Here is a 22,879-nt window from a genome sequence, read left to right on the forward strand (position 1 = left end):
AAGATGGCTGGCTATTATTAACTAAGTGCACTGTCTGGTTAGCTGCTGGCAGGCCGGCAAGACAAGGAGCTCCCCACTATTTTTTGCTGCAGGGATGAAGGCAAGCTTATCAAGGGAGAACTACAAAAGGTGTGTGTGTGTGTGTTTGTGTGTGGGTGTATGGATGTGAGGTGTTGTAGAAATAAATTAGAGCAACCCATTTCACAGAGGGAGAAACTGAATGGATGTTAGTGTGTGAAAGAGAAAAGACAAGGCAAGGCAGCCAAATGCAATGATGAACATGAGGAATAATTAAGTATTTCTGATGGCCAGTTCCAGTATTTTTGAAGTACTTCTCTGGATTGTGTTCATTTTGAACCAATACAATGACATTTAATTAATCTTGTGTGTTTTTGGCTACCTGTTAAATTGAGATTTTGCTACTTTTACTGATAAGCAGCCAAGTAGCAATTACAGGATGACGCCACATTGATTATCTCCACATTTCTCATGTTTCTACAGTAGCCCAGAATGGACAAATCAAACATTGCCTTATAGATAGGGTCTTTTTGCGAGTTTTGCAGTCACCGTAGTTTCTACTACATGCCTTTGAAGGAAGGATGAGGTGAGTGGTATTCAGTTGGTAGCAATCGGCAACTTCACTGCTAGATGTCACTACACACCGGTCCTTTAAAGAGGCTGATATCTGGCAACCTGACTAAACAAAACAGTTGGCAAACTAATTACCTTTTTATAAACCACACCGGTGCAGTTTATTTCAATCTAATACAATCACCCAAGTTTAAACCCACTGTGATGTCACTCCCCAGTCTGTGGACTACCGCCTTGAAGCCTCAAATCTGGCATTATGGCCATTGCCATCCTTGTTTTTTTGGAGACAGAAGTGATCATATTTGGACAATTTGGAGTTGGGTAGCTGACTAAGAACCTGAGGACGTGGTAGTGGCTCGATTGTCTATTTTACTTTAAATGGGACTATAATTTAAAAAATTAACATCATGCTGTATGGAAGAAGGCTTGAAATGAGAGATTGATATCATAAACCCATGAGGAAAATGTTAAATGAGGTAATAGATAAAGTGAAAAGTGTGGTAATTTTCTCATAAGCTTACATACAGACTTCTTTTAGCAACCACTGGGGTTGCCCCCTGCTGGCCATTAGAAAGAATGCAGGTTTAGGGCACTCCTCATTGGCTCCACTTTTCAGACCTACATCCACTATTTATACAGTCTACTATGACAACAATACTATCATTATAAAGCTTCTTAATGTTGATTAAACTCTTTGGCACGTTTGGCTGGCGGTAATGGTGAGGTCTGACTGGACTGCATTATATCTACGTGAGGCGACAAAACACCTAAATTGGCCTCTTTAAAGCCCAAAAGCTGAAATGGAAGAAGTGCATTCAGCCATGAGCACTTTTACCCAACCTCCTCTTGAGTTACCCAAGTTTTACACCCCATTAAAACAAGAAACCGACTCCTGCGTGACATTACTGTTTACCACTATACTGGCCCAAATTCTAAATGCATACACAAACCTAGCAGTGTAACCTATATAGTTTCTTGGCCAATCTTTATGATTGTGAAATGTTGCAGTGCCTCTGGCCAGATTCCAGCTGCTATTATTTCTGCTGAAAATGAGTGATTGCGCTGTTTTCAACTGGCCAGAACTGTGGTTATGCAAGCTGCAGATGTTTGGCTGTGCTGTGATTTTATTCAACCTAGCCCTCAGAGGACCAGTTACATGATCCCAGAGCAAAACAACAGCAAACCACTTATAATATTGTGCCACAGTAGATTTAAGTCTGATGAAACACAGACCTGTGTTAGAGAGTAGTTTAGGTATTTCTCCTAACATGCTTGTACTGTCAATGACACATACTTTTTAACTGCAAATCCGGAGCAGCAGAACAAAATAAGTCAGAAAAAAGACACTACTTTTGGGAGAACAGCATGTTTTTTTCAAATAGGAAATAAAGAGGTTCTTATTGGAGCTTTCTGCTGTATCTTAGTGTTCCCAGGAATCAGTATTTAACTTCTCTGTATTGCTATTTTTCTTTTAGAAATACACATTTTGATGCCGGATTGATCACTGAAATGAAAACAATGCTTTCGACACTCGGACACTCGGATAGATTACAATCAAATGATTCCATCATCACTAACTGGTGATTGAAACTCCAGACTTTGTGCTTAGTTGAGAGATGTGATTATCTCGCTTTCGCATTGATTATTTTCTGTTGTGAGTGGACTTGAGCCCTCTGACCACCTTTTATATTAACACAGTGCTGGGAGTTTCAAAGAAGTCCCTTGACAGCATAATCAAGTCAACAGTTCATTGTTTTATTAAATAAGAAAGGAGAAAGAGCTGAAACTTGAATAAAGTACAATCCAGTTTTTCCACACAAAAAAAGGGGGTTCAGTCCATGCACGCAAAAAGATTTCACTTAGATTTATTATTAGTAGTAGTCTTTTTTGTCTGTGCACACTCAAGCTGTAACTTTGAGCAAAAATCAATCATCCCCAAGTGTACAACTCACTGTGTGCGTCTATGGTTATACAATATATGAGTTTGTACCTATACATGCAATCTATATGGTCCCTTTGGTGGTTGCTTTCATAAGACCAAGAACATTTCAGTTCTTTTCAGTTTTCAATTCATTTCAGTTTCTGTCAGGAAGGCACTTTTTTGGGGGGGGTCTGGAGGTGTGGTCAGCCAAATGTGCACAACACACAAATCAATAGGGACGGGGACACGCAGTTATGTAAATGTTCGTCCAATGGAAGGCAAGTTAGCCGTGGGGGAAAAACAGGGGAGGGTCGGATCTCCAGAAGTTGTTATGCAATACCAGCCAGCTGTTTATAAGGCCACAACCTTAGAGAAAACCAGCAAATCTCTGTGAGCTGTCCACATTTTGGTAATCAGGTATGCACTGACAATGTTGAGTTTCTACTAAGTGTAATTATTTTTATTCATTTTTATTTAAATGATTTTGATTCCTTTATTCAAAGTGTTTTTGGTAAATAGTTTGTAGCACAGATTTGTTTTACTCTTCACTTTACTTCACTTGAAGATTTGAGATGAACAGGCAATGTAGCTGACAAATGTGTCTTTCCTCTTCCCTGCTGTGCCTCCGTCTCTCAAACTTTTCCTTCCAACCTTTCTGTTCTTTCTGCCTTTTTTTTTCTTCTTTTGAAGTAGAATGCTGCGGTACGTTGTGGCCCTCTGCCTTCTGGCTTTGGCCTGGGGACAGGACTGCCAGGTGGCCAACATCCAGGTTGTGCCAAACTTTGACAGGGCCAGGGTGAGTTGAAAGTATAATAAGAATTACTAGGTTCTATAATCATATCTGCTTTTTATTATTATAATTTTTTGTTAGAGTTGTACTTTGTCTAATACAAATTAGACTGTAGGTCCATGGTTTGCTACATTTATTTTTGTATCCCTGCTTTCACTTGGAATATTTTGTGCTTTAACTTTTAAATTGAGTTGTAAAGTGGACTTATGCATAGATTTCTTTCTTGTAGTATGCAGGTACATGGTATGCTGTAGCTAAGAAGGACCCAGAGGGTTTGTTCTTACTTGACAACATCAAGGCCACGTTTATTGTCGGAGAAGATGGCAAAATGACTGCCAGTGCTAGGGGCAGAGTCATCATCCTCAAGTGAGTTCTGTTATTTACTGTTAAGTTTTTAATACGGTTAAATCAGTATGCTTTCTCTCCCCTGTATCGCCTCCATTTTGCCTCACATCTTCAGTTATGTCCTACTCTCTCTTTGGCCTCTAGCAACTGGGAAATGTGTGCTGACATGTTGGCCACCTTTGAGGAAACCCCTGACCCTGCCAAGTTCAGAATGAAGTACTGGGGAGTCGCATCCTACCTGCAGACAGGAAGTAAGTTGTAGAACATTTTCACCTGAACACTAATAAGACTTAAATTTCTGACTTGAATTTGTTTGTGTCTGGGCTCGTCAGCACATGTTTAATGGATTAATGTGTGACATTTTCACTTGGGAGTCGTTGATATTATGTTGACTTTCAGACAGTTGTTGAGTTAATTGAATCATCAATGGCAACGCTTGGTTCTCTGTGACCCTGACCCAAACTGTGGTCACTTTAGTATTACCCGTAATACCCATCCATGGTATTGCATCAGCTGCTGACTTGATTGTGCAATCAAGTAACTCCCAGCATTGTCTTTGTATAAATTGTGGACAGAGTGCTCCAACTCCATTTTCATCAGGAAATAATCAATGTGAAAGAGAGATAATCACTTTTTTTCCAAGCACAAAGTCTGGAGTTTTGAATACAGTGATGGATAATGTGTGAGTTAGCTAAAAATGCTTGTGCAAGGGCACATTTTTGTAGTCCATATATCCATATGGTTGCTTAAAGGACAGTAAAGTTAAATGGAAATTTACCACAATTTTAACTGAAATCTTATTTATCTTGTGAACAAAAAAAGCTGCCATATACATACAACATAAATGCAACTCTGAGACATAAAGTGCTTGTGAAATGTCAATTGTTCATGTGTAGGATACCTTTCTTCAGCCTCATACTTGCCATGCAAGTTTGTGAAAGGTCTAAATGGTCCCTCCCCATTATTACACTCTCCCTTCTCTCAGACGATGACCACTGGGTGATCGACACGGACTACGATAACTACGCCGTCCACTACTCCTGCAGACTACTAGACTCCGACGGCACCTGCTTAGACAGCTATTCCTTCATATTCTCCCGTCATCCAACCGGTCTGAGAGCGGAGGACCAGCGCATTGTCACCCAGAAGAAGATGGAGGTCTGCCTTCTGGGCAAATACAGACGCATTTCACACACGGGTGAGTTCAGCGAAGTGCCCGTTTGTTTATGCACTGATTTATTGATCCACGCCTTTTGTGAGTCAGTGCCATTCAATAAGGTAAAGAGAGCAAGTGAATGATTGAGCTAAGTTGTGTAAGACTTTGTGATCACTGTCTAACCTGATAATGATACCTGCAGTATTATAACAGCTCTTGTAGATTTGGACTTTTATCATATTTTTAAGACATTACAATTTAGGAATTTTGCATGACATGTTTGTGTTTTCATGCTCATACGGTATGTTGTAGTAAGCAATTTTTTTCCCTTCTTTCTGCTGCAGGCTTCTGTGAGACCAATTTATCTGTTGATCCTCAGTGAACTTAAAACATCCCCCTTCTGGGACTTTGTGCCTCTCTGCTGGTCTTGGACTGAATCCCACCAGAGGTCCCTCTCCTCTACTGTCTTTGTTCTAACAGAGAAAGTGGTCCATTCTTCTTTAAAAATAAACTAAAGAATTGCGAACTATAAAAATGTCACATTCACATGACTCTACTGTACATAGAAAGGAAAGATGGCTGTTGATGTTGGTCTGTTGTCACCAAAAGTAAAGGACATTCTGGGCCTTTTAACATTTTATCCTCAACATGTGTCAAATGTTGTTTTTTGTATTGGATCTTCAGAGTAGAGCAAAACAACTTTCTTTATGGAAACCAGCAAAAACTGACAAGACATATCACTGAAAAACAACTTTTGCAACTTTTCAGGCCAATGTGACAAATAATCCGTTGTTAAAATCTTTTTTTCAATGTGAAGCTGAACTCTCAGCCTTACCGCAGTTCCGGAGTATAACCACCATGTTTACTAAAAAAAAAAAAAAAACAGGTTCACAAGTCACTGGCTTTGCTTTAACACTGAAGGACTTATAGTATCGTGTAGCACAAAAGCAGGTATTGTTAATAACCCTTACTACATACATATTGAGCCATGTGCTTCATAGGCACAGTAGTTTGGTTGTTTCTTGATTGTATGATGTATACTTCTTGATTCAGTTTTTGAAATAAAACATTCATACTGTTCTGGCTCATTCAATTTTTGATAACCTTAAAATATTTTTCTATTGCAACTCTGTTTGAGGGACAGAAGCAAGAAAATAAATAAAAAAGGGCATGAGCATGCAGGAAGGTGTGATGCATTTATGGTCAAACAGCTACCACTACTGGATATATAAACTTTACCCCTAGTCCCACCCATCAGGTTGACGTTTGGCTTTTAGTGAAATGTCTTAATAACTGTTGGGGCGGATTGTCATGAATTTCGACTTTACTGACCCCTGTTTTCCTCTAGTGTGTCCATGACTTTGTGATTTTCATTGAATTTATTAAATAGGTACAGACATTAATGTGGGCCTCAGGATGAATTGCAATCAGCTGATTTCTTAAAGATACCCTCTAGACATGTATTACAGCATATAAAAATACTCTGCTTGGAAGAATAATGCGCATCTGATATGTTAAGTAAAAGTATAATTTCCCTGTTAAAATCCTTAAAAAGGCATTTACTCATTCTGCCTGATTAAACATGTCAGAGTCTATGAATATGCAAGTTTTGTTAATTTTTTTAAGTTTTCCTGCTAGACACAAGATGTCTCCTACTTCACTATAAAGTCCATTCTCAGTGTGTGCGCACTGGTTGCTCCAAGGTTCTTTATCACACTTGTTTAAGTTGCATACTGAACCAAATCATGGTCATAGACCCGCCACTTAAAATTAAATTTTCAGTGAGCACAGAAACTTTGCACCTTCGGCAGATGATTTAGTGTCTTAGTGTCAAACTCTGTATGTACATACATCGTCTGCACAGTGAAGCTCAAACATCCAACTGCAGGAACAAGAAGAAAATAAATATTTGAGGGGAGGGGGACTTTTCATGTACAGTAAGCATTATCATGTCTACACTTAAATTTGTGCAGTAGCTGCAACACTAATTGCCATCAACCTCAGATGCACATTATGTTTATGCCTTATGTTAGCAGGCCAACTAAGACAATGAACATGGCAAACATTAAACCAGCTAAACAACAGAACATTAGCAAGCTGACATTAGCATTTAACTCAAAGCACCACCGACTCTTGTATTTTTCATAGCTGATCCACTAGCATCACAAAATCTAATGGGTCACAAGGGATTATAAAGATTGACTAAATGTTTTCTACATGAATACCTAGTTAGTTTGGAGATAACGCTGAAAATCAATTATAGAGTGAAACATCAGAATGTGTTACATCAGCTCAATAGAGAATAGAATACACTGATGATGCCTAATCCTTTGCAGTATCAAAGTACAGCTGAGTGAACAACATCCTCACTTATCTCAGCTCTCACTTTTCCACTGTGGATCATCAGTAACAGCAAGGCCATGAAAACTACACTTTAAGGAATAAAAAGATAAATTAGAATTTTGGACACACTGTATTACATTTGAGTAAATCTTTGGGTACAATGTCAAAGTCATGAAATATGGTCCGATGTGACAAAGTACACAAAAGACAGGTGCGTTGGAAGATTTACATCTTTATTGCACATATTTGTACAGTACAGTGCATGGCAAAACAACTTTGGAGCACATGATTAGAATAAAACAAAGATAACTAAAAACACAGCAAAAAAAATCATTCTTGGATTGCATTTTTAAAAGACACAAACAACTATCCGAAAGATGACAGTGTAGCAGTGTTTGTCTTAAGTCTATCTAGTCACATTGCCAAGGCTGCAGGAATAAAGACACCATAACCCTTTTCCCTTACCGAGAGGACCTTCACTAATCTCCTGCCTTAAATAGTTTAGTACAAGGAATTAACTCATGCAATCTCATTCCAGCCTCATAGGGCTGCAGACTTGAAAAGTCAAGGTGCAGATGGAATTGAGCTTCATTTAAACAGGGGAGAATAAATAGAAAACCTGGCACCATGTGACCAGTTAAGCTCCAGGAAGAAAGTATGTTCTTGTTAGGCAAATAAAACTGTGTTTGAGGTTACCGAAAGATCTTGGTCATGGTTACAGTCACATGATTCAACAAGGTTTGTTTGCAACATGCAGACAGAGAAACACTGCTACACTTGGTAATGGAAGAACAACCACTAGGAATTTAAAAGGCAACAACACACGGCAGGCTAGTTAAATGTTTTTTCCCCCCATAATTATGACTACTGAATGTAGCCAAGAAAGCAAAAAAGCTGGAACATAGAAATATGTTTCCCTATTATTTTGTCCTTTGCCTCAATACTGTCAAAATTGCAACTCAGCATTGCTGCTCAGGGGTCAGAACAATGCAAATATGCCTTCAATAGTATACAAAAACACCAAAAAGGTAATAATTACTCAATCTAGGAGTGGAGGAACAGTGTGGAACATGAGGCAGGTTTGTAAACTTTTATACAAAATACAATAAAAAGGTCCCATGATGATACAAAAAAGGCCATCATAAATGTAGAACATTTAATAGTAAAACAATTATTATTCTTAACATTTACTGAAGGAAAATAAAAAAGGCAGTAGCTCGCTTATAAAAAAAAAGACCCAAGAATAAATAATTTCATCAAATGCACACAGAAATAAAGAATTCTCTAAGAGCTTCATAACAAGAAAAACTGAAAAATACAACTCAAACAAATGAAGCAGGAAGACCGCAGAAATAAACACATGGAAGGAATATGATCTTTTCTAGTAAATGATCAGATCCATCTTTGGCCTGATGGTATTCTAAGAGCAAAAATAACTGCAGTACATTTCTTTAAATGGTCAATTAGCATTAAACAGACTTTTAAATAGTTTTAAGGGGGATTTGAAGATGAAATATGCAGCATTTTAATAATGTCCCTTGATTCCCATACAAAAAGAACTAAAATAAGGGGGCAAAATAACCATTTGAATATCTCTTGGAGTGAAGACAAAACAAGAACTCGCCACAGCCTACTGCAGTAATGAAATATTTGTGGGAATTGCACAACCAATCGTGTTTATTTAATGTATCACAAATCTGTATCCACTGATCATTATGACAGCAGGAGTAGTATTTCAAACTAATCATCTTGCATGAGATCTCAGCCACTATGCATCTTTAATCAGCTCTGGGAACTGAAACAAAGAATTAGTTGGTAGCCTTCCAGATGAGTTTAAAAATATCGTTTACTCAGCTCTGTTGCTGACAAGAGTGCTCTGTTTGTGGAATCAGAGTTGTTTTTCAAATTATCGCATACTGGCTGAGCATGGAATTCAGATTTTCCTTCGAACCAAGGACAGGTGTTTAGCATATGTACGATGCAGGGGGTTAAGTTTCCTGAATCGAACTTATGATCTAGTCCAGTAGTTCCCAAACTTTTTGATTTGTGACCCATTAAAAAGGAAGCTTGTTACCCATTCTCACACACTGCTTGTCAGTATGGCCAGGTTAACTAAATATAACCTCAAATTTCAGGTCTGTAGAGGGTAAAAAAAAAAAAAAAAAGAAAGAAGTATAGATAGCATGAAGCTTAATTTTTTTTTGTCTTGTTGCTATCTTGCTTGGGTGAGGAGGGGTCCTGACACCCTTACTGGGAACCACTGATCTAGACTCTCTTCTTACTCAGGCAAAGCAGTAGTCGATGTGTGCCAGGAGCTCCCTGTGGCGGCTGGTGGGATAGGGGACCCGACACTTAGGGCACTCCAGGAAACTCTCGTCCAGGAGGTTGGCAACTTTGGACGGAGATGCGGGACCTCGAGGGTCATCGATAGTGAGACGCTCAAACTCAAGGCTGTTGTAAGAGCTGGGCTCTGAAAAACGGGCGTTTGGCTGTTTCTGAAACCCAGAGAATATTTTTTTTTACTGTGTATGATTTAACAGATTGAAGCTGTACTTCTGAACATGTGGTGATGGTGTGCAGTAACACTTACAGCAGACTCCAGTTTAGCAATCTGATCTCGGGCCTTGCGGAGCTCCTTCAGCACCTTATGTAACTGGTGCTGCATGCTCTGACGATCAATCTTTTCATTCTCGGAGTCCTTGGCAGACAGCTGGATCTTAGGAGGGGTAGAAATATATGAGAGGGAGAGAGCCAAGAACTCTATGTACTTAAATTGCACAAGTGGATCAGTATGGATTTCTACTTTTGAGAAATAATAGTCACAACTCTATGTGCTACACACACACACACACACACACACACACACACTACAGAACAGGGCAGTAAACATTTGAACTGCAATCAGTATTCAGCAATCATTCGCTTTGAATCCTCGCTTCACACAACACAACCAGAATGCACTTGTAGTTGGGATGAGGATTTTCCACCATTTTATACATATTTTTGCTTGTGTGAGCTGGAACTGCTGGACCATTTGTCTGTAGTGTTACCTGTTGCTCCAGTGCTGCGATTCTCCTCTGTTCTTCATTTTGGCTCAGAAGAGACTTCTGCAGCATATTTACCTGTGAAGGCCAAATGATCAATAACACACAATGCTATGCTGAAATCCTTTTCCCATTCAAATAAACCTGGAAAAGTTCTACTTCTACTACAAATCTGTTGAGTGTTGCATTTTATTGATTGAACTGGTGATGGATTATATTTTCCACCCTTTAAACACGGACGTTCTTTCATGCATGAGTGCTTTGATATAATGAGTGGATACTGTCATAAATGAGCAAGTGAAAAGTGAGTACAGGTAACGTGACGTTGAATGCGAGTCTTACCTGCAGTAGAAGTTCAGCAGATCTCTTCCTCTCCTCCTCCAATCTGATGTCCATACTCTCCAGTTCCACTCTCATCCTGTCTGCCCGCTCGGACGACACCTTTCTCTCCTCACACACTTCATGCCTGGGTGCAATGTTTATGTAATCCACATAATTATTAAGAATATTCCCGTTTGCTTATATCGTACTTGAGCAGTGAAAAAACACTAGTTTGAAACTGATGAACTGCAGTTTTTGTTAGTGCATTCAAAAAGACTATTTTTTAGTATTTTTTTGGCTGTAGTCTGGTCTTTACCAAACCGTTGCAGTTTCTTTACATCAGTTGGATTTACCGTGTAAACATGAACCGAGTTGCTCTGAGAGCCGCCGCTGTTTGATTTCGACAACAAGAGCAGACTTGCTTTACCTGTTGCTGTGTCGCTCCGCCTGGAGCTGCATCTTGGCCTCCTCCAGCTCGTGGCTCCTCTCTTTGTACTTCCTCAGAAAAGATGACAGCTCGCCGCACTTGTCCTCATAGCTCCTCTGCAGTGCCGACATCTCCTCCTGGAGCCTGCTGACCTGCTCCTTCTGAGACTTCAGCTCAGCCTGAGCGTTTAAGGTCTGTGGAGCCATAGAAAAATACCACATTTCAGAGTAGTTTACACTATTTGTCTACTAATTTCTTCTACAAATAAGACAAGTGTCCTACAAATTAATTATAAAGATGCCTAAATGTAGAAATTGAATGCCATTGGTTCAGTGGCATGCAGTTTTAGCACTAACACAAACATTTGAACAAAGTGAATGTTAATGAATGTGTACATAGTTTGATATGGTGATTGCAAGGCACAAAAGGTAGAACATAAAAATGAATTGGGGAGCCCGAAACAGGAAGCCTCAGACCCAGAAAGGTCGAAATGAGTAAATATTAATTAAATGAAATGCTACAGCATTTACCTGTTCCTTCTGCACACTGAGCTCCTGTTGAGCTCTGGCGGCCTGATCTTTCTGGCTCTCCAAGTCTTTCTTTACCCCCAACAGCAACTGGTCATAGTGGTACTTCAGTTGAACCTCCTTTTCTGGAGCGGCTGAGCTGGCAGGAGCTGAGATACAAAGTGTCAGTAAGAAAATTAAGAAGCTAATTTAAAGCTATTCATTGAAATTATTTGGTACAAAGCATTGTCTAAGATTTGTAGAAAGTTTAATTGTCAAGGCTTTAGTGCTTCTATTAAACATTTTGAATTCGTCAGTTGCCTTTTTTAATGTTTAATGTTGTGGCTAAAAAGCTAATATCTAAATCAAACGGCATAATTTCCTCTTTTCACATTCCATTCTATATGTATCAGAGCACAAAAGAAAGTGTTTTGGGAGGTTCATTTTAATTATTTTAACATTTCATGTACCCACCATCTAAACTGGCCTCATGTTTGGTTTGTTGCTGCTTCGCCTGGGCCAGTTGCTGCTCCAGCTCCAGTGTGCGTGCAAGGACGGACTGGACGTAGGCCTCTCTCTGCTGATCGTACATTAGCCACTGCTGGTTCTTCTCAAGAGCCTGGTGGTGAGATGCACAAGCCCTACACTGATGTACTGTATTCTCAGAATTTGAACATTTGAGCTCAACACTCAAGGCGGGGGAAAAAACAAGAGAAAATCACGTTGTGTCTCCTCAGGGAGCAGTTCTGTGACAAGGTTTTCATCAAAACTAGAAGAAAAAAAAAAGAGACTATGCTTTCACTCATACAAAATAATCAAAATGTTTTGTTCTATCCAAAAACTGCCTAGTGTGTCCTTTGTTGATGTTGATAAAAATGGGTTGTAGATATTTTGGAAATACTGAGTGATGAATTGCAGAAAAGGTTGTGTAATGGCAATGGCGTTTGTAATGGCAGTTACAGAGCTATGGTACAAAAACCATTGCTTTAAACATAAGGTCTGTCTGTACTTTAAATTACAAACAGCACACAGTAAATCATTGACTGGACTCACGTCTCTCAGTTGATCTTGTACCAAAGCCAAGTCTGCAGGAGGTACCTGTCCGTTCTGTAGAGAGAAAAGCAATGTTTTCATATAAACCCAACTCTGATATATACAGTGTTTACATCAACACTTCTAGAAGCTCTGGTTGTCACGGAATAAAATAAAATTTTCAGTTACACTGGTCTGTAAATGGAACAAACAGACTGGATTAAATGAGCAAGTCTTAATAATAATAAAAAATCTATGTGTTATGCACCAGAGAGCAGTGAGCACAGCCCTCTAGCACTGTGCCTTCTCTGTTATTATACTCTTACTTTAGTTATTCTAGACACAGTGCTGTGGTGGAGGTGACTTTAAAGATCATTTAAGTGAAAAGACAGACAGAACCAAAGGCTTTTGGTCAAATAGAACAGAATTCAGGACTTGTTTGACCTCAGTCCAAGACAAATAAAGTTGTTCTAAAAGAAAATGATAGACCCGGTCCTTTTGAAGAACTCATGTTGTTTGTGTTTGTTGTTCTGTGCAAAATCTCGACAGACAGCAAAACAGTAGGTTTGCCACAGGCCGAAAATCACTCGTAGTGTTGCTGGTTTAAATGATTCATCTATACAAGTTTTAATAATGCAAGAAAAAAACAAAACACTGGAGCAAGTGATCAATCTATGCTCTAACTTTTTCAGAGACTCGGCCATGTGACCCAGGACAACATCCGTAGGGCTAATTCCTCGACATCTGTCCCTAGAGGACTGTCAGTCATCTCATAATTCTGTCACCCTTGCCCTGAGGTTAACACGTCTGATCCCATCCAACGTCTAAGCACAAAAGCATTTAAACGATCATCTCTGTGCTAAGGCTGTGTGAGCTCTTACACTACCAGACACGCAGCATGAGCTTGTCAACTTTTTCCAGATGGAATTAAACTCATGTCCCATAAGCTAAACCTAAGGACGAGGATAAAGGGTGGGAGAAGGGGCTGTTGGTCAGATTATTTCTCGTAAACGCAAAAGGGAGCTAAGCCGTGGCCTTGGACAGTGGAGAGAATTCCTGGAAAATTACCATTAGCACATTAAAGATAAGGAAATCCACCTGCAGTGGCAATTGAAAGACACTGATTTCAAAAAGGACTATATGTCTACAAGTACCAGTATTCATCTGTACACATATTCTGCATTTTAATACTTCCCAACCTTGAGTCAAAAAGTAGTGACTTTTAAAACCAAAGCAGGATTTATGCAAATAACCAGAGAACATTTAGATTCAAGACAGTATTTCCAGCTTTTTGGTGACCTTTATGAGGAACAAAAACAAGCGAACATTAAAAAACTGCATCATCATCTTTCCTGTACAAGTCCCTACTTTCTCTCCTGTTCTATTGGCGTTTTTGTGTCAACATTAGGCATGCAGCAGACTGACTCATTTTAAAGCACCTGGGGAGATTAGATCTGGATTATAATAAGAGCTTTTAATAAGGTGCAGCATCTAACGTTTGTACATTAAAAAAACATATGCCTTTAGAGTAAACAAGACACACTTTATGCTTTATTTTGGCTGATGCCCGGGGAGTCCTTCACCCTAATTGGTTTTGAAGTTTGATTAAGATAGAAGAGAAATCAGGACACGTGTATAACTATAGCTCTTGGAAAAACTGGATGAAGAAAAAAAACAAAAAACAGACGAATTTGGTGTATTTTCAGGATTTCAGGATCTTCGTGCTGAAGCCCTTTCTTGTGATTTTGCCGCCTAAGCCTCTCCAGAAGCCAAGGAGAATCGTGATGACCGCTCTCTAAGGGTGTAGCGAGGGCCTGCTGTGCTCAAAGCATCAAAGGGCTGACCGCAAATCAGTGCTGCCTTTTGATTAGGAATGAGCCTATGATTGTGAGGGAACTGAGTGGCAACCACGGATTTACCAAAGGCTCTTTTTCTTGCGCTGATGATTCTGATGATGATATTGCAAGTGTCATGTGGACACGTTGTTTTATCCCAACTACTGCAAGTGATGCGTTATTGTGATGTCTGTGTTTATAGTTACAATGTTTCAATTTGAGTGACTTTTATCACTTGCACCTGATCATAACAAATTAATGAGGCTGCTCCACAGAGGAGTTCATGTCAGAAGCTGAGGGAAAGAATCAGAGGTCACACAATGCCACCCAGTGGACAGAGGAAGAACTGCCAAACAAGTCTCCTTTCATGCAGCAGAGACATTGAAAAATTGTTTCTGTTGAAACGCTCGATAAACATGATTTAAACCCACTTACAGGTGCCACGAGGATTCAAAAACCTTAGCAGAGGCAAATGTCTCACCGATTTTGATGAAGTTATTGATTTATTTCTTACTTTAAAAGCACATTTCTGTAAGTCAGATGTTTGTGTTGCTGGAGCTCAAGTCAGTTATCGCTGCACTAAAATGGAATTTGATTTGTGAAAAATATTATAATCCAACAAAAATATATATATTCTACTGCATCAGCTATATAGATAAGAAAGAAAAAAAAAGATAGAGGATATTAGAACGGGAGACAGAGGACGCAAAGCTGTTGCAGGATTTAATCCTAGGCCAGGGGAGAAAAATATGCTGTCAGAGAAAAGGATAAATCCATTCATCCAACTTTTATGAGACAAAACTAAACTGTAACTTTTTCCTCAGGAAACCCTAATAAACACCTTCATTTCTTTCCCATTTCTTCACAGTTTCGTTACTAACAATCTAGAATAAAAATAAATAAATAATATCCTTGGGCTAGACATCAATAACTAAAGATGACTTAAAAAAGGTTACTGAAAAAGCACTGTAATTATCAACGTCATACCATTAAAACTTCTGAGCGGGCAAAGTAGTTAGTCAGACACATTTTAAAGCCGACAACATTACCACAAGAGATTCCCGACAAGATAATTGCTTGCGTGGAAGAGGAGACAAACTTTAATGGCACTGCCATCTTTTCTAACTAATGAGAGGTTCTAGACAGGTACAGAGGCTGTAAGTTGGTCAACCTACCACCGCCTGTGTTTCCAGCGACTGGCACCGGGTAGAAACAGTGACCAGCTGGTTTTTCAGGTTCTCGGTCTCCTGTGACAAGTTCTGGAACAGCGTGTCTCTCTGCTCACCCTCCTTCCTCCGGTGCTCCAGCTGGGCCTGCAGCGACGCCACCACCTGAAATACACCAAAAAATGAAATGAACAAACCATGTCAGCCTGATACATTCTTTTTTTTTTTTTTAAACCTTTGTTTACTTAGAGACAGTTTGCTGAAGATATTTGCTCTTCTCCAAGCAATTATCAGCTTCGCACAAATGACATTACATAGCTGGCAGTCTGCTGGCATTGCCCACCAAGCGGCTCTGGTTTTAGCGCTTTTGCTGATGAAAGTTAATGAGGAAGAGGCAAGTGTGATTAAATCACATTACACATTCACAATGTCAAATAGCTGATGTTCCATTTACCAGCGTGCCATTTCCAAGTTTTAGCTGGATGCCATTCTGACTAGCCTAAATTAGAAAACGATTTCCGCAACAATAGAAAAAGAGATTTTTATGAGGATAAGAACCTCAAACAGATAGCATCAGTTTCTCCAGCAGTGTCATAAACAGTAAAAGGGTATGAATGCTAATACATACGCAGACCCACTACAGCGAAATATGGTTGGTTTATAAATATCAAGTGAACAGCACACACACACACACCATGTGTTAGTATGCAGTTTTTGCTGGCTGTCTAAACGTCACTTAGCTGAGCTGCTGTCAAAATGGGATAGAAGCTATTTCCCCCCAACTGTGTTCGTGACAGCTCAGAGGAATTCTAGTATTTTTTTATTTTTTTCCCTCCTCTCTGACAGTTGTCTGCTGCCAGCACTACATATGCCGCCAATACAAAGCCAAAAGTGCAACAAATGTTCACAAGTTGAGGAGTCTCTTTCAAAAAAGACACAGCTGTAAGTTTATCGCCTCACCCTGGACAGAAAACAGCAGCCTCAGGGTGTCCGAATCTGTTTCTGTGTGTGTGCATGTTTACAGAGGAGTTCTAGAGGGATACATCCGCCCGGTCGACTCTAGGAGTGATTTTTAACCATATATTTATGCAGAAATGTGTCATGTATACATACCTCTCCTCCTCTAGCTGTCAACTGCTGTCTCAGGGTTTCCAGTTCCTGCTCTTTAACGAGCAGCTGCTGATTGTTTCTCTCTCGCAGCGTCTCAAGGGAAAGTATCCTCTGAAACAATCAATATGAGATACCATATACACATTTAAATGCAAAAAAGGAAGCGAACAACCACAAGACAGACAGGAGATACTAAAGTTTCCCCTGAAAATCCTCAATACACCCAAAAAAACCCCCACTTTTCTTTACCTCCAGCAGCTTGCTTTTGTCCGAGTCGGGTGGTTTGATGTGTCGTTTGGCCAGCTCATCAATCTTTCTCCTGAGGTGAGCGTTCTCCTTCCTGACTTTGTCCAGCTCCGCCTCAGCCTTGGAGCCAGAGCTGCTGGACTTGAAACCCAACCTGGAAACGATGGTCTCCTTTGCACCTTTAGATGTCATGGCTGCTTTTGTTGTTGTTGTTGTTGTTGTTGTTGTTGATGTTGATGATGAAGTAATCTGGTCTCTATGGAGGAAACAAGACATTTCACAGACTTGTGTAGGAGTAGCAGATATTTTGCTTCAAATTTGACTGAAATCATTTGGACAATAAATAATTAAACTGAATGCAAAGTCACACACACACACACACACACACACACACACCCCAAACATCAGAGCTGAAATAGAAAAATGGTGGCATACAGACCTGTTATTAAATATTAACATTAAATATGATACTATACCATAGGTTTTACAGGTTTATTAGTGTAAATCGATGGAAAAATAAACATATTCGTCACTAAAATAACCATTTGTTGTGCTTTTACATTTATTTATTTTCCCTTTTCACCGTCGTTTCTCGGTATATAACAGAATTATCTATTAAACATTTGTGTCAGTAATAAAACTGACAGCTGCCGAGCGTTACAGTCACGCTCGCACCTGTCTTTAGCTTGGTTAAGTTAGTTCATAGCTTTTATTAATAACCTAACGTTAACCTTACGTCGTCTTAAATGAAGGCTTTCTATGTCGATACTATATACAGTGAAAACAAACAGGTAAGGACTGAATATTCCACACTTACGGGCAAAGAGAGCTGCAGGTATCCCCTGAAACGAGTCTGTTTGTGACAACAAGACCGTTTTCTAACCAGACGCTTTCGTTTCCTGAAGTTTGAATTGCAGCGCGTTGACGTCATGTCCGTAATGCGCAGTGGGGTGCGTATGTTTACTTAATCCGGTGTGTCTCTAAATATGACATGTTGGGCGGTGCAGTGCTGAAAATCTAGCGAATTTTAATGTTCTCTGAAGAGGGTAATCTAAGATATTATCAGTCGATGCTATTTCCCTTTACTGACTACACCTTTTCCAATCAAATGAGTTAGGAAGTGGCTTTTTTCCAGTCTTTTTCCGGTCTTCAACTACGGATTGATTTGTTACGCCGGGCTGTCCGTTGCCATAGATTAAGCGAACAGACGGATAGCCCACCCAAACGGGTTTGTCTTGTATCTCGGTAACATCAGTTTAACATAGTCTGCAACCTTCAGCGACACATTACACTGAAATGTTTTTTTATGGAAATTGCGCTGCTAGGAAACTACTTCAATGCAAGTACATTTCCTGTGTGGTATGCCAACAACTGCAACCTAATTGTCAAGGGACAACATAATAGATTGTAGATCGCTTTGGTTTTCAAGGACTACAGGAAATTGACTATGTTGGACCCATTTACAATCTTTATGAAGAATATGTTTAAAGGTGTGCATCAAATAGGTTTTCTGGGTCACAGCATTAGACTGACTTTGTATTTCAAAGCTCCAGTATATAGCATTTTGCAACATTTCTATTTGCTAGAAATGGAATATAATATTCATAGGTATGCCTTTATTAGTGTGTAATCACCTGACAATAATAAAAACACATTGGTCCTTTAATAGTGGCACAATACGTGGAAATACACTAAGCATGAACAGTAAAACCTCAGTAGGTGTAGCAATGTATTTAAGACACTGGCGTGTGTGTGTGTGTGTGTGTGTGTGTGTGTGTATAGCCTACATAAATCATGGGTGGTCTTCCAGGTGTGTAAGGTCTAAAAATGTAGCGGTGTAGGGGACAGAGCTTTGAGACTGAGGTGTCATTTGTTCCCATTGTAGGGAGAGCTAATCGTAGGACAATGCAGGCTAATTATGATGAATTTTGGGGTGTAAATAATTTGCATGAACTTCACTGGGCTTACATTTAAATAATGCTGAATACACAATTGGAGTTCAGTACATTGGAGTACAATTGAGAAGCCAATGGCTATTACCATCTTAAATGAATCTGAAAATTGCAGTATAAACTCAGTACATGACCTTCATTTCCTCATAGGTTATGGGTAAATTATTTCTATGATGTTTTATCACATCGTAGTAACTACATGTTGTGTGCTTAGCAAGTCAGGTGCCATACAATAACAATATTATCATGTATTGTGATTAAAAGCACTTATAAGTTTCTGTCTATTTAATTTTTATACCCAAAAATTATATATGGACAATTAAGAGTCCATTTATCCTTATGAGGAAAATGATTAATATAGCCAAAAAAATGTTGTCCCCCTCTCTCTCTTCCCCCTTTCCTGTCTATCTTCACATGTCCTATAAAATAAAGGCAGTAAACCCAGTTTGCCACCCCACTCTCTGCCTGAAAATGTGTGTTTCTACTCCAGAAAATGTTTCACAGGTGAAGTTGGTCTTTAATTCCCTGTCTTGTTCTGGGATCCATATTTTTAGTTGTCACCTTGTTTTTCTTGCCAAGGGGGGCATACAAGCATACAAATAACTCCTCTAGTGGTACAAGTAATGCATTTAGAACCAAATGCCAGGCCTGAATGCAATACTTCAATTCCTTTATGTTGAAAATATATTTTCACTGGGCTTTTATGGACTGTGGAGAATATGTGCAAATCTGATCAATCTAAAAAGCCCTCTATGGTTTGGTTTGTATGCAAAGAAAGGAATTTGCTGTTGAAAATATCGTCCTTGCTTTCATTAGAGGGCAAAGTATGCCAGTGTTTCAATATTATGGATTTGATTTGATCTGACAAAGGTGAAAACTACAAGTAAATACACATGAATGATTTTTTATTTGACTTACTCACTGACTGCATTAGTTATTCTCTAGACTTCTCTCAGGCTTTGCTGTAAACACAATCAATCCATTCTAGCAAAGTAACCCCTTATTGGAAACTTGTTTTTAAGTTCTTCTGACCTTGTCTCAAAAGCTTCTGCAGAGGAACAAATTATTTTCAATCTCTAACACTGGCAAAGAGACAGAATGTATTTGATGTGCTTCAGATGAAAACTGCTCACAGTCAATAGAGTGTTCCTGTCAGTAGCCTTGGTGTAAATAGTGGCTGACAACTGTAAACTTTGTGTACTGTAATATCTAAAATGTTATTATATTCAGAACTATAATCATATCATTAGTGAAAGCTGGCTTCAAGTTGCTCAAAATACACTTAATTTGGGGGGCTATGCTTGGAAGATATATAATAGATATCTGACCAGTATTATTTTGTTTTATTGAATGGCAATATCTACAGGCTACATATTTGTGAAAAATGTTATACTGCCTTGTACTGTACCTATTATCCCTGATTTTATGGGTATCCTGTTTGTCAGTACGTTCCATAATTGCAGCTGTAAACCTCCACTAGCTACATGTTTTATACCGTTGTTCTGGTTGGCTGCCCTCAACATGGATCAACCTTCTCATGTCTGAGCCATTAATGACCAGCTTGGGCCTCCCAAGATACCATCAGAGCAAGGTATCTTTAACTCTGCTCCCTGGAGAGAAGCTGAGAGATGGAGACATGGAGAGTACTCCTCAATATGGAGCACCAAAGCTCCAGAGCTCTCACATACTAAAGCTGGAAAAGTCTTCCCACCAGGCTTGTCCAGCCAGCTAATTAAAGACTGCAGGGAGACAACAGCATGACAAGTTACATGTCACCAATTGAAATTAAGCGTGAAATCTATAGGAAGACTATAATTAATCTGGACAGTGCAGCGTTATAAATGTCTCTTCGCTGATTCACAGAGCCACCAGACTCGCAGCCTGGACCCCAGGTTTTCTCACCAGGGTCAGGGAGGAGCTTGGCTCATGGATCAGTCTCCTGGTGAGCTATGTCGGCATCATCAGGAGAGCACAAGCAGTTCTACCACTTTGCAGCAGACCTCATGCTGCCCTGCATAGCCTACGGGCTGTGCTCTTATTGCCTGGAGCCGGGTCACTGACCTGTGAGAGGCACACTTCTGTCATGGCTTACATTAGCTCTGCACTGTACCAGCAAAGCACACAATTTATCAGTGGAAGAGATTTTGTGTCCCGCGTAGAGCCATAATGTATAATCTAAATCATCTAGATTAGATCAGATCAGAAAAAACTTTTATGAAATTGCGCTGCAGTTGGTCAACAGAGGTGATTTGCATGTTTTCCTGTGTTCCTATGCTATATTTTATTCCTGTATTTAAAATGCATAGAAGACAGGTGGGGTGGAGAGTCTAAATTGTTCAACGGTACCAATGTGAGTATCAATCTAGACAGGTTGTCTGTCTACTGTGTCTCTTAGTATGGTATGCTGGGATAGCTTGATGCCCCCTGTAACCCTGTAAAGGATTAAGTTAATTACCAGAAAATAAGCTTTCTCAAACCAACAGCTTCAACATGGAAATACTAAACAGAAAAACTAATGCAACTAATGCAAAGTAGATAGAAAACAGAGATTTCAGCATTACCAGAATGTGCAAAGATGCAGCAGTACAGCAATCATCGCAGCCAAACGTCCTAAAACAAAGTGAGACTCATTATCCATTAATATTTCATTAGGATTCATCCACATTTCCAGATGTTTACACATACTTTGTAGAGGCGCATCAGCTAGTGTTCACCAGAGATACACACAGACAACACAACATGTACGGGTGTGTATCTGAACAGAGAACTAAATCATGTTTTTTCACGCTTTAATGAATAAAAGAATGAGATAGCAGAAACCGGGCTGTTCCTTTGGAAATAAAGACTTCACCGACTGTTGACTGTTTCAAGTTCATTTTGCCACTGAAATCCACCGATAGATCAGCAGTCTGCCTGCCCAGACTGAAAATTAAAGAGCATGTTCAGTTTTGCGGCTGCACAATTACATTGAATTACTTACTTTTTCTGTCGGCATGACTGAGCATTTTTAATGTCTCACTTTGTTTCTTAATTATTTAAAATAGTAGTTTAATTCTCAGATTTAAAAGGTACCTGCTTTACAGTTCTTTCGGATAGGGAAGGCAACTGACATACTGGCTGATTATCACTGCATGGGTGCGTTAGAGGAAAGAAAGAAAATAATAGGTAATCTAAGGATACATGGATTGTAAGTTTGACACTATTCTTATTGGCAGTCCTGAAAGCATATTTTCTTAAATGTCTTTCTATGAACAGTGAGGTCCCACATGAACACACAATTTTCTACCACAGTGATAACAGTTTTTCTTTATTTCACATTATTTCTGGAATTCAAGGATTTTGGTTTGGAATGCTGTGCTTGTGCTCTTCTCACTGGTTTGTTATTTGCAATATGTTGAGTGTAAAATTGAATATATGTAAAAACAATGTGGCATAAAAGTGACAGCTAAGTCTAGACAGCTGCAGTGCATAACTGTATTGTGTCAGATCTCACACTGGTTTGGTTTAAGCTGCAAACTGACAGGCACAATGCCAAGCAGAAAAATTACAACTAAAAAAATCACAATATTCTATTATCTACTTTTTGCCTAATTTCTTAGACAATTCTTCTATCGTCAAATGATCTCATTGCATTAACACATTTTGACATTTAAAACTCTTAAAATGTTTAACTAAGACAAGATGTTTACAGGAACAGTAAGACCAAAAAAAGCGGTCATGGTGGTGTTGGCTCTGATCTGGGGTGCACATTTAAAGACAAGGATCTCGAAGATGTTCCAAATTACTATTTCTTCCAAATTAGTGTGGAAAATAATGTTTTCTTTATGTGAAAAGGAAAATATTACCAACAAAAACTACAAATCAGAACATTAGCAGAAAAAAAGGGATTGCATTAATCGAGCGTATCAGTTCATCACTACTCATTTACATCAATTAATGCATTCATTATCTTACTATTTAGGTGCATCTTCAGAGCGTATTAACATAAGATCTGCACACTCCAATGAGTATTAACAAAACAAAGCATTATAAAAGAGCCCCAGTGGAAGTATATGCGTGTAGTTGGGTGTAAAATAATAAATAATAGTTTTGAG

At 39.2% G+C, this 22,879-nt stretch overlaps 2 protein-coding genes across 3 annotated transcripts; one reads left to right on the top strand and one right to left on the bottom strand.

The window, feature by feature from the left end:
- Window positions 1-2,775: 2,775 nt before the first annotated feature.
- Window positions 2,776-5,883, top strand: rbp4 (retinol binding protein 4, plasma). 2 transcript variants are annotated; one of them, XM_051418158.1, is made up of 6 exons: window positions 2,776-2,929; window positions 3,206-3,308; window positions 3,532-3,668; window positions 3,792-3,898; window positions 4,633-4,845; window positions 5,148-5,883. In XM_051418158.1, the coding sequence occupies exons 2-6, from the start codon at window positions 3,207-3,209 to the stop codon at window positions 5,183-5,185; spliced, it is 597 nt and encodes a 198-aa protein (XP_051274118.1). In that variant the 5' UTR covers window positions 2,776-2,929; window position 3,206; the 3' UTR covers window positions 5,186-5,883. The 2 variants fall into 2 exon arrangements, with proteins under 2 accessions (XP_051274118.1, XP_051274119.1); XM_051418159.1 differs by having other exon boundaries at window positions 2,806-2,929; window positions 3,203-3,308.
- Window positions 5,884-7,362: 1,479 nt separating this feature from the next.
- Window positions 7,363-17,751, bottom strand: cep55l (centrosomal protein 55 like). The gene is made up of 12 exons (XM_051418153.1): window positions 17,651-17,751; window positions 16,837-17,089; window positions 16,591-16,698; window positions 15,487-15,642; window positions 12,498-12,551; window positions 11,919-12,063; window positions 11,469-11,614; window positions 10,939-11,132; window positions 10,533-10,656; window positions 10,197-10,268; window positions 9,737-9,862; window positions 7,363-9,641 (listed from the first exon to the last, which is right to left on the bottom strand). Exons 2-12 carry the CDS (start codon window positions 17,023-17,025, stop codon window positions 9,429-9,431), a joined length of 1,527 nt encoding a protein of 508 aa, XP_051274113.1. The 5' UTR covers window positions 17,026-17,089; window positions 17,651-17,751; the 3' UTR covers window positions 7,363-9,428.
- Window positions 17,752-22,879: the final 5,128 nt, after the last annotated feature.

This window comes from Dicentrarchus labrax, unplaced genomic scaffold (assembly GCF_905237075.1).
Source record: "Dicentrarchus labrax unplaced genomic scaffold, dlabrax2021, whole genome shotgun sequence".
In the NCBI taxonomy this organism is placed as follows: Eukaryota; Metazoa; Chordata; class Actinopteri; family Moronidae; genus Dicentrarchus; species Dicentrarchus labrax.

Excerpts from the sequence above, each read along its gene's own strand:
- cep55l (XM_051418153.1), bottom strand. The coding sequence starts at position 17,025 with ATGACATCTAAAGGTGCAAAGGAGACCATCGTTTCCAGGTTGGGTTTC. Across the intron at positions 15,643-16,590 it reads TGACAGCTAGAGGAGGAGAG|GTGGTGGCGTCGCTGCAGGC; the intron begins GTATGTATACAT and ends GGTGTATTTCAG. Across the intron at positions 11,615-11,918 it reads ACATGAGGCCAGTTTAGATG|CTCCTGCCAGCTCAGCCGCT; the intron begins GTGGGTACATGA and ends TTTGTATCTCAG.
- rbp4 (XM_051418158.1), top strand. The coding sequence starts at position 3,207 with ATGCTGCGGTACGTTGTGGCCCTCTGCCTTCTGGCTTTGGCCTGGGGA. Across the intron at positions 3,309-3,531 it reads CAAACTTTGACAGGGCCAGG|TATGCAGGTACATGGTATGC; the intron begins GTGAGTTGAAAG and ends TCTTTCTTGTAG. Across the intron at positions 4,846-5,147 it reads CAGACGCATTTCACACACGG|GCTTCTGTGAGACCAATTTA; the intron begins GTGAGTTCAGCG and ends TTTCTGCTGCAG.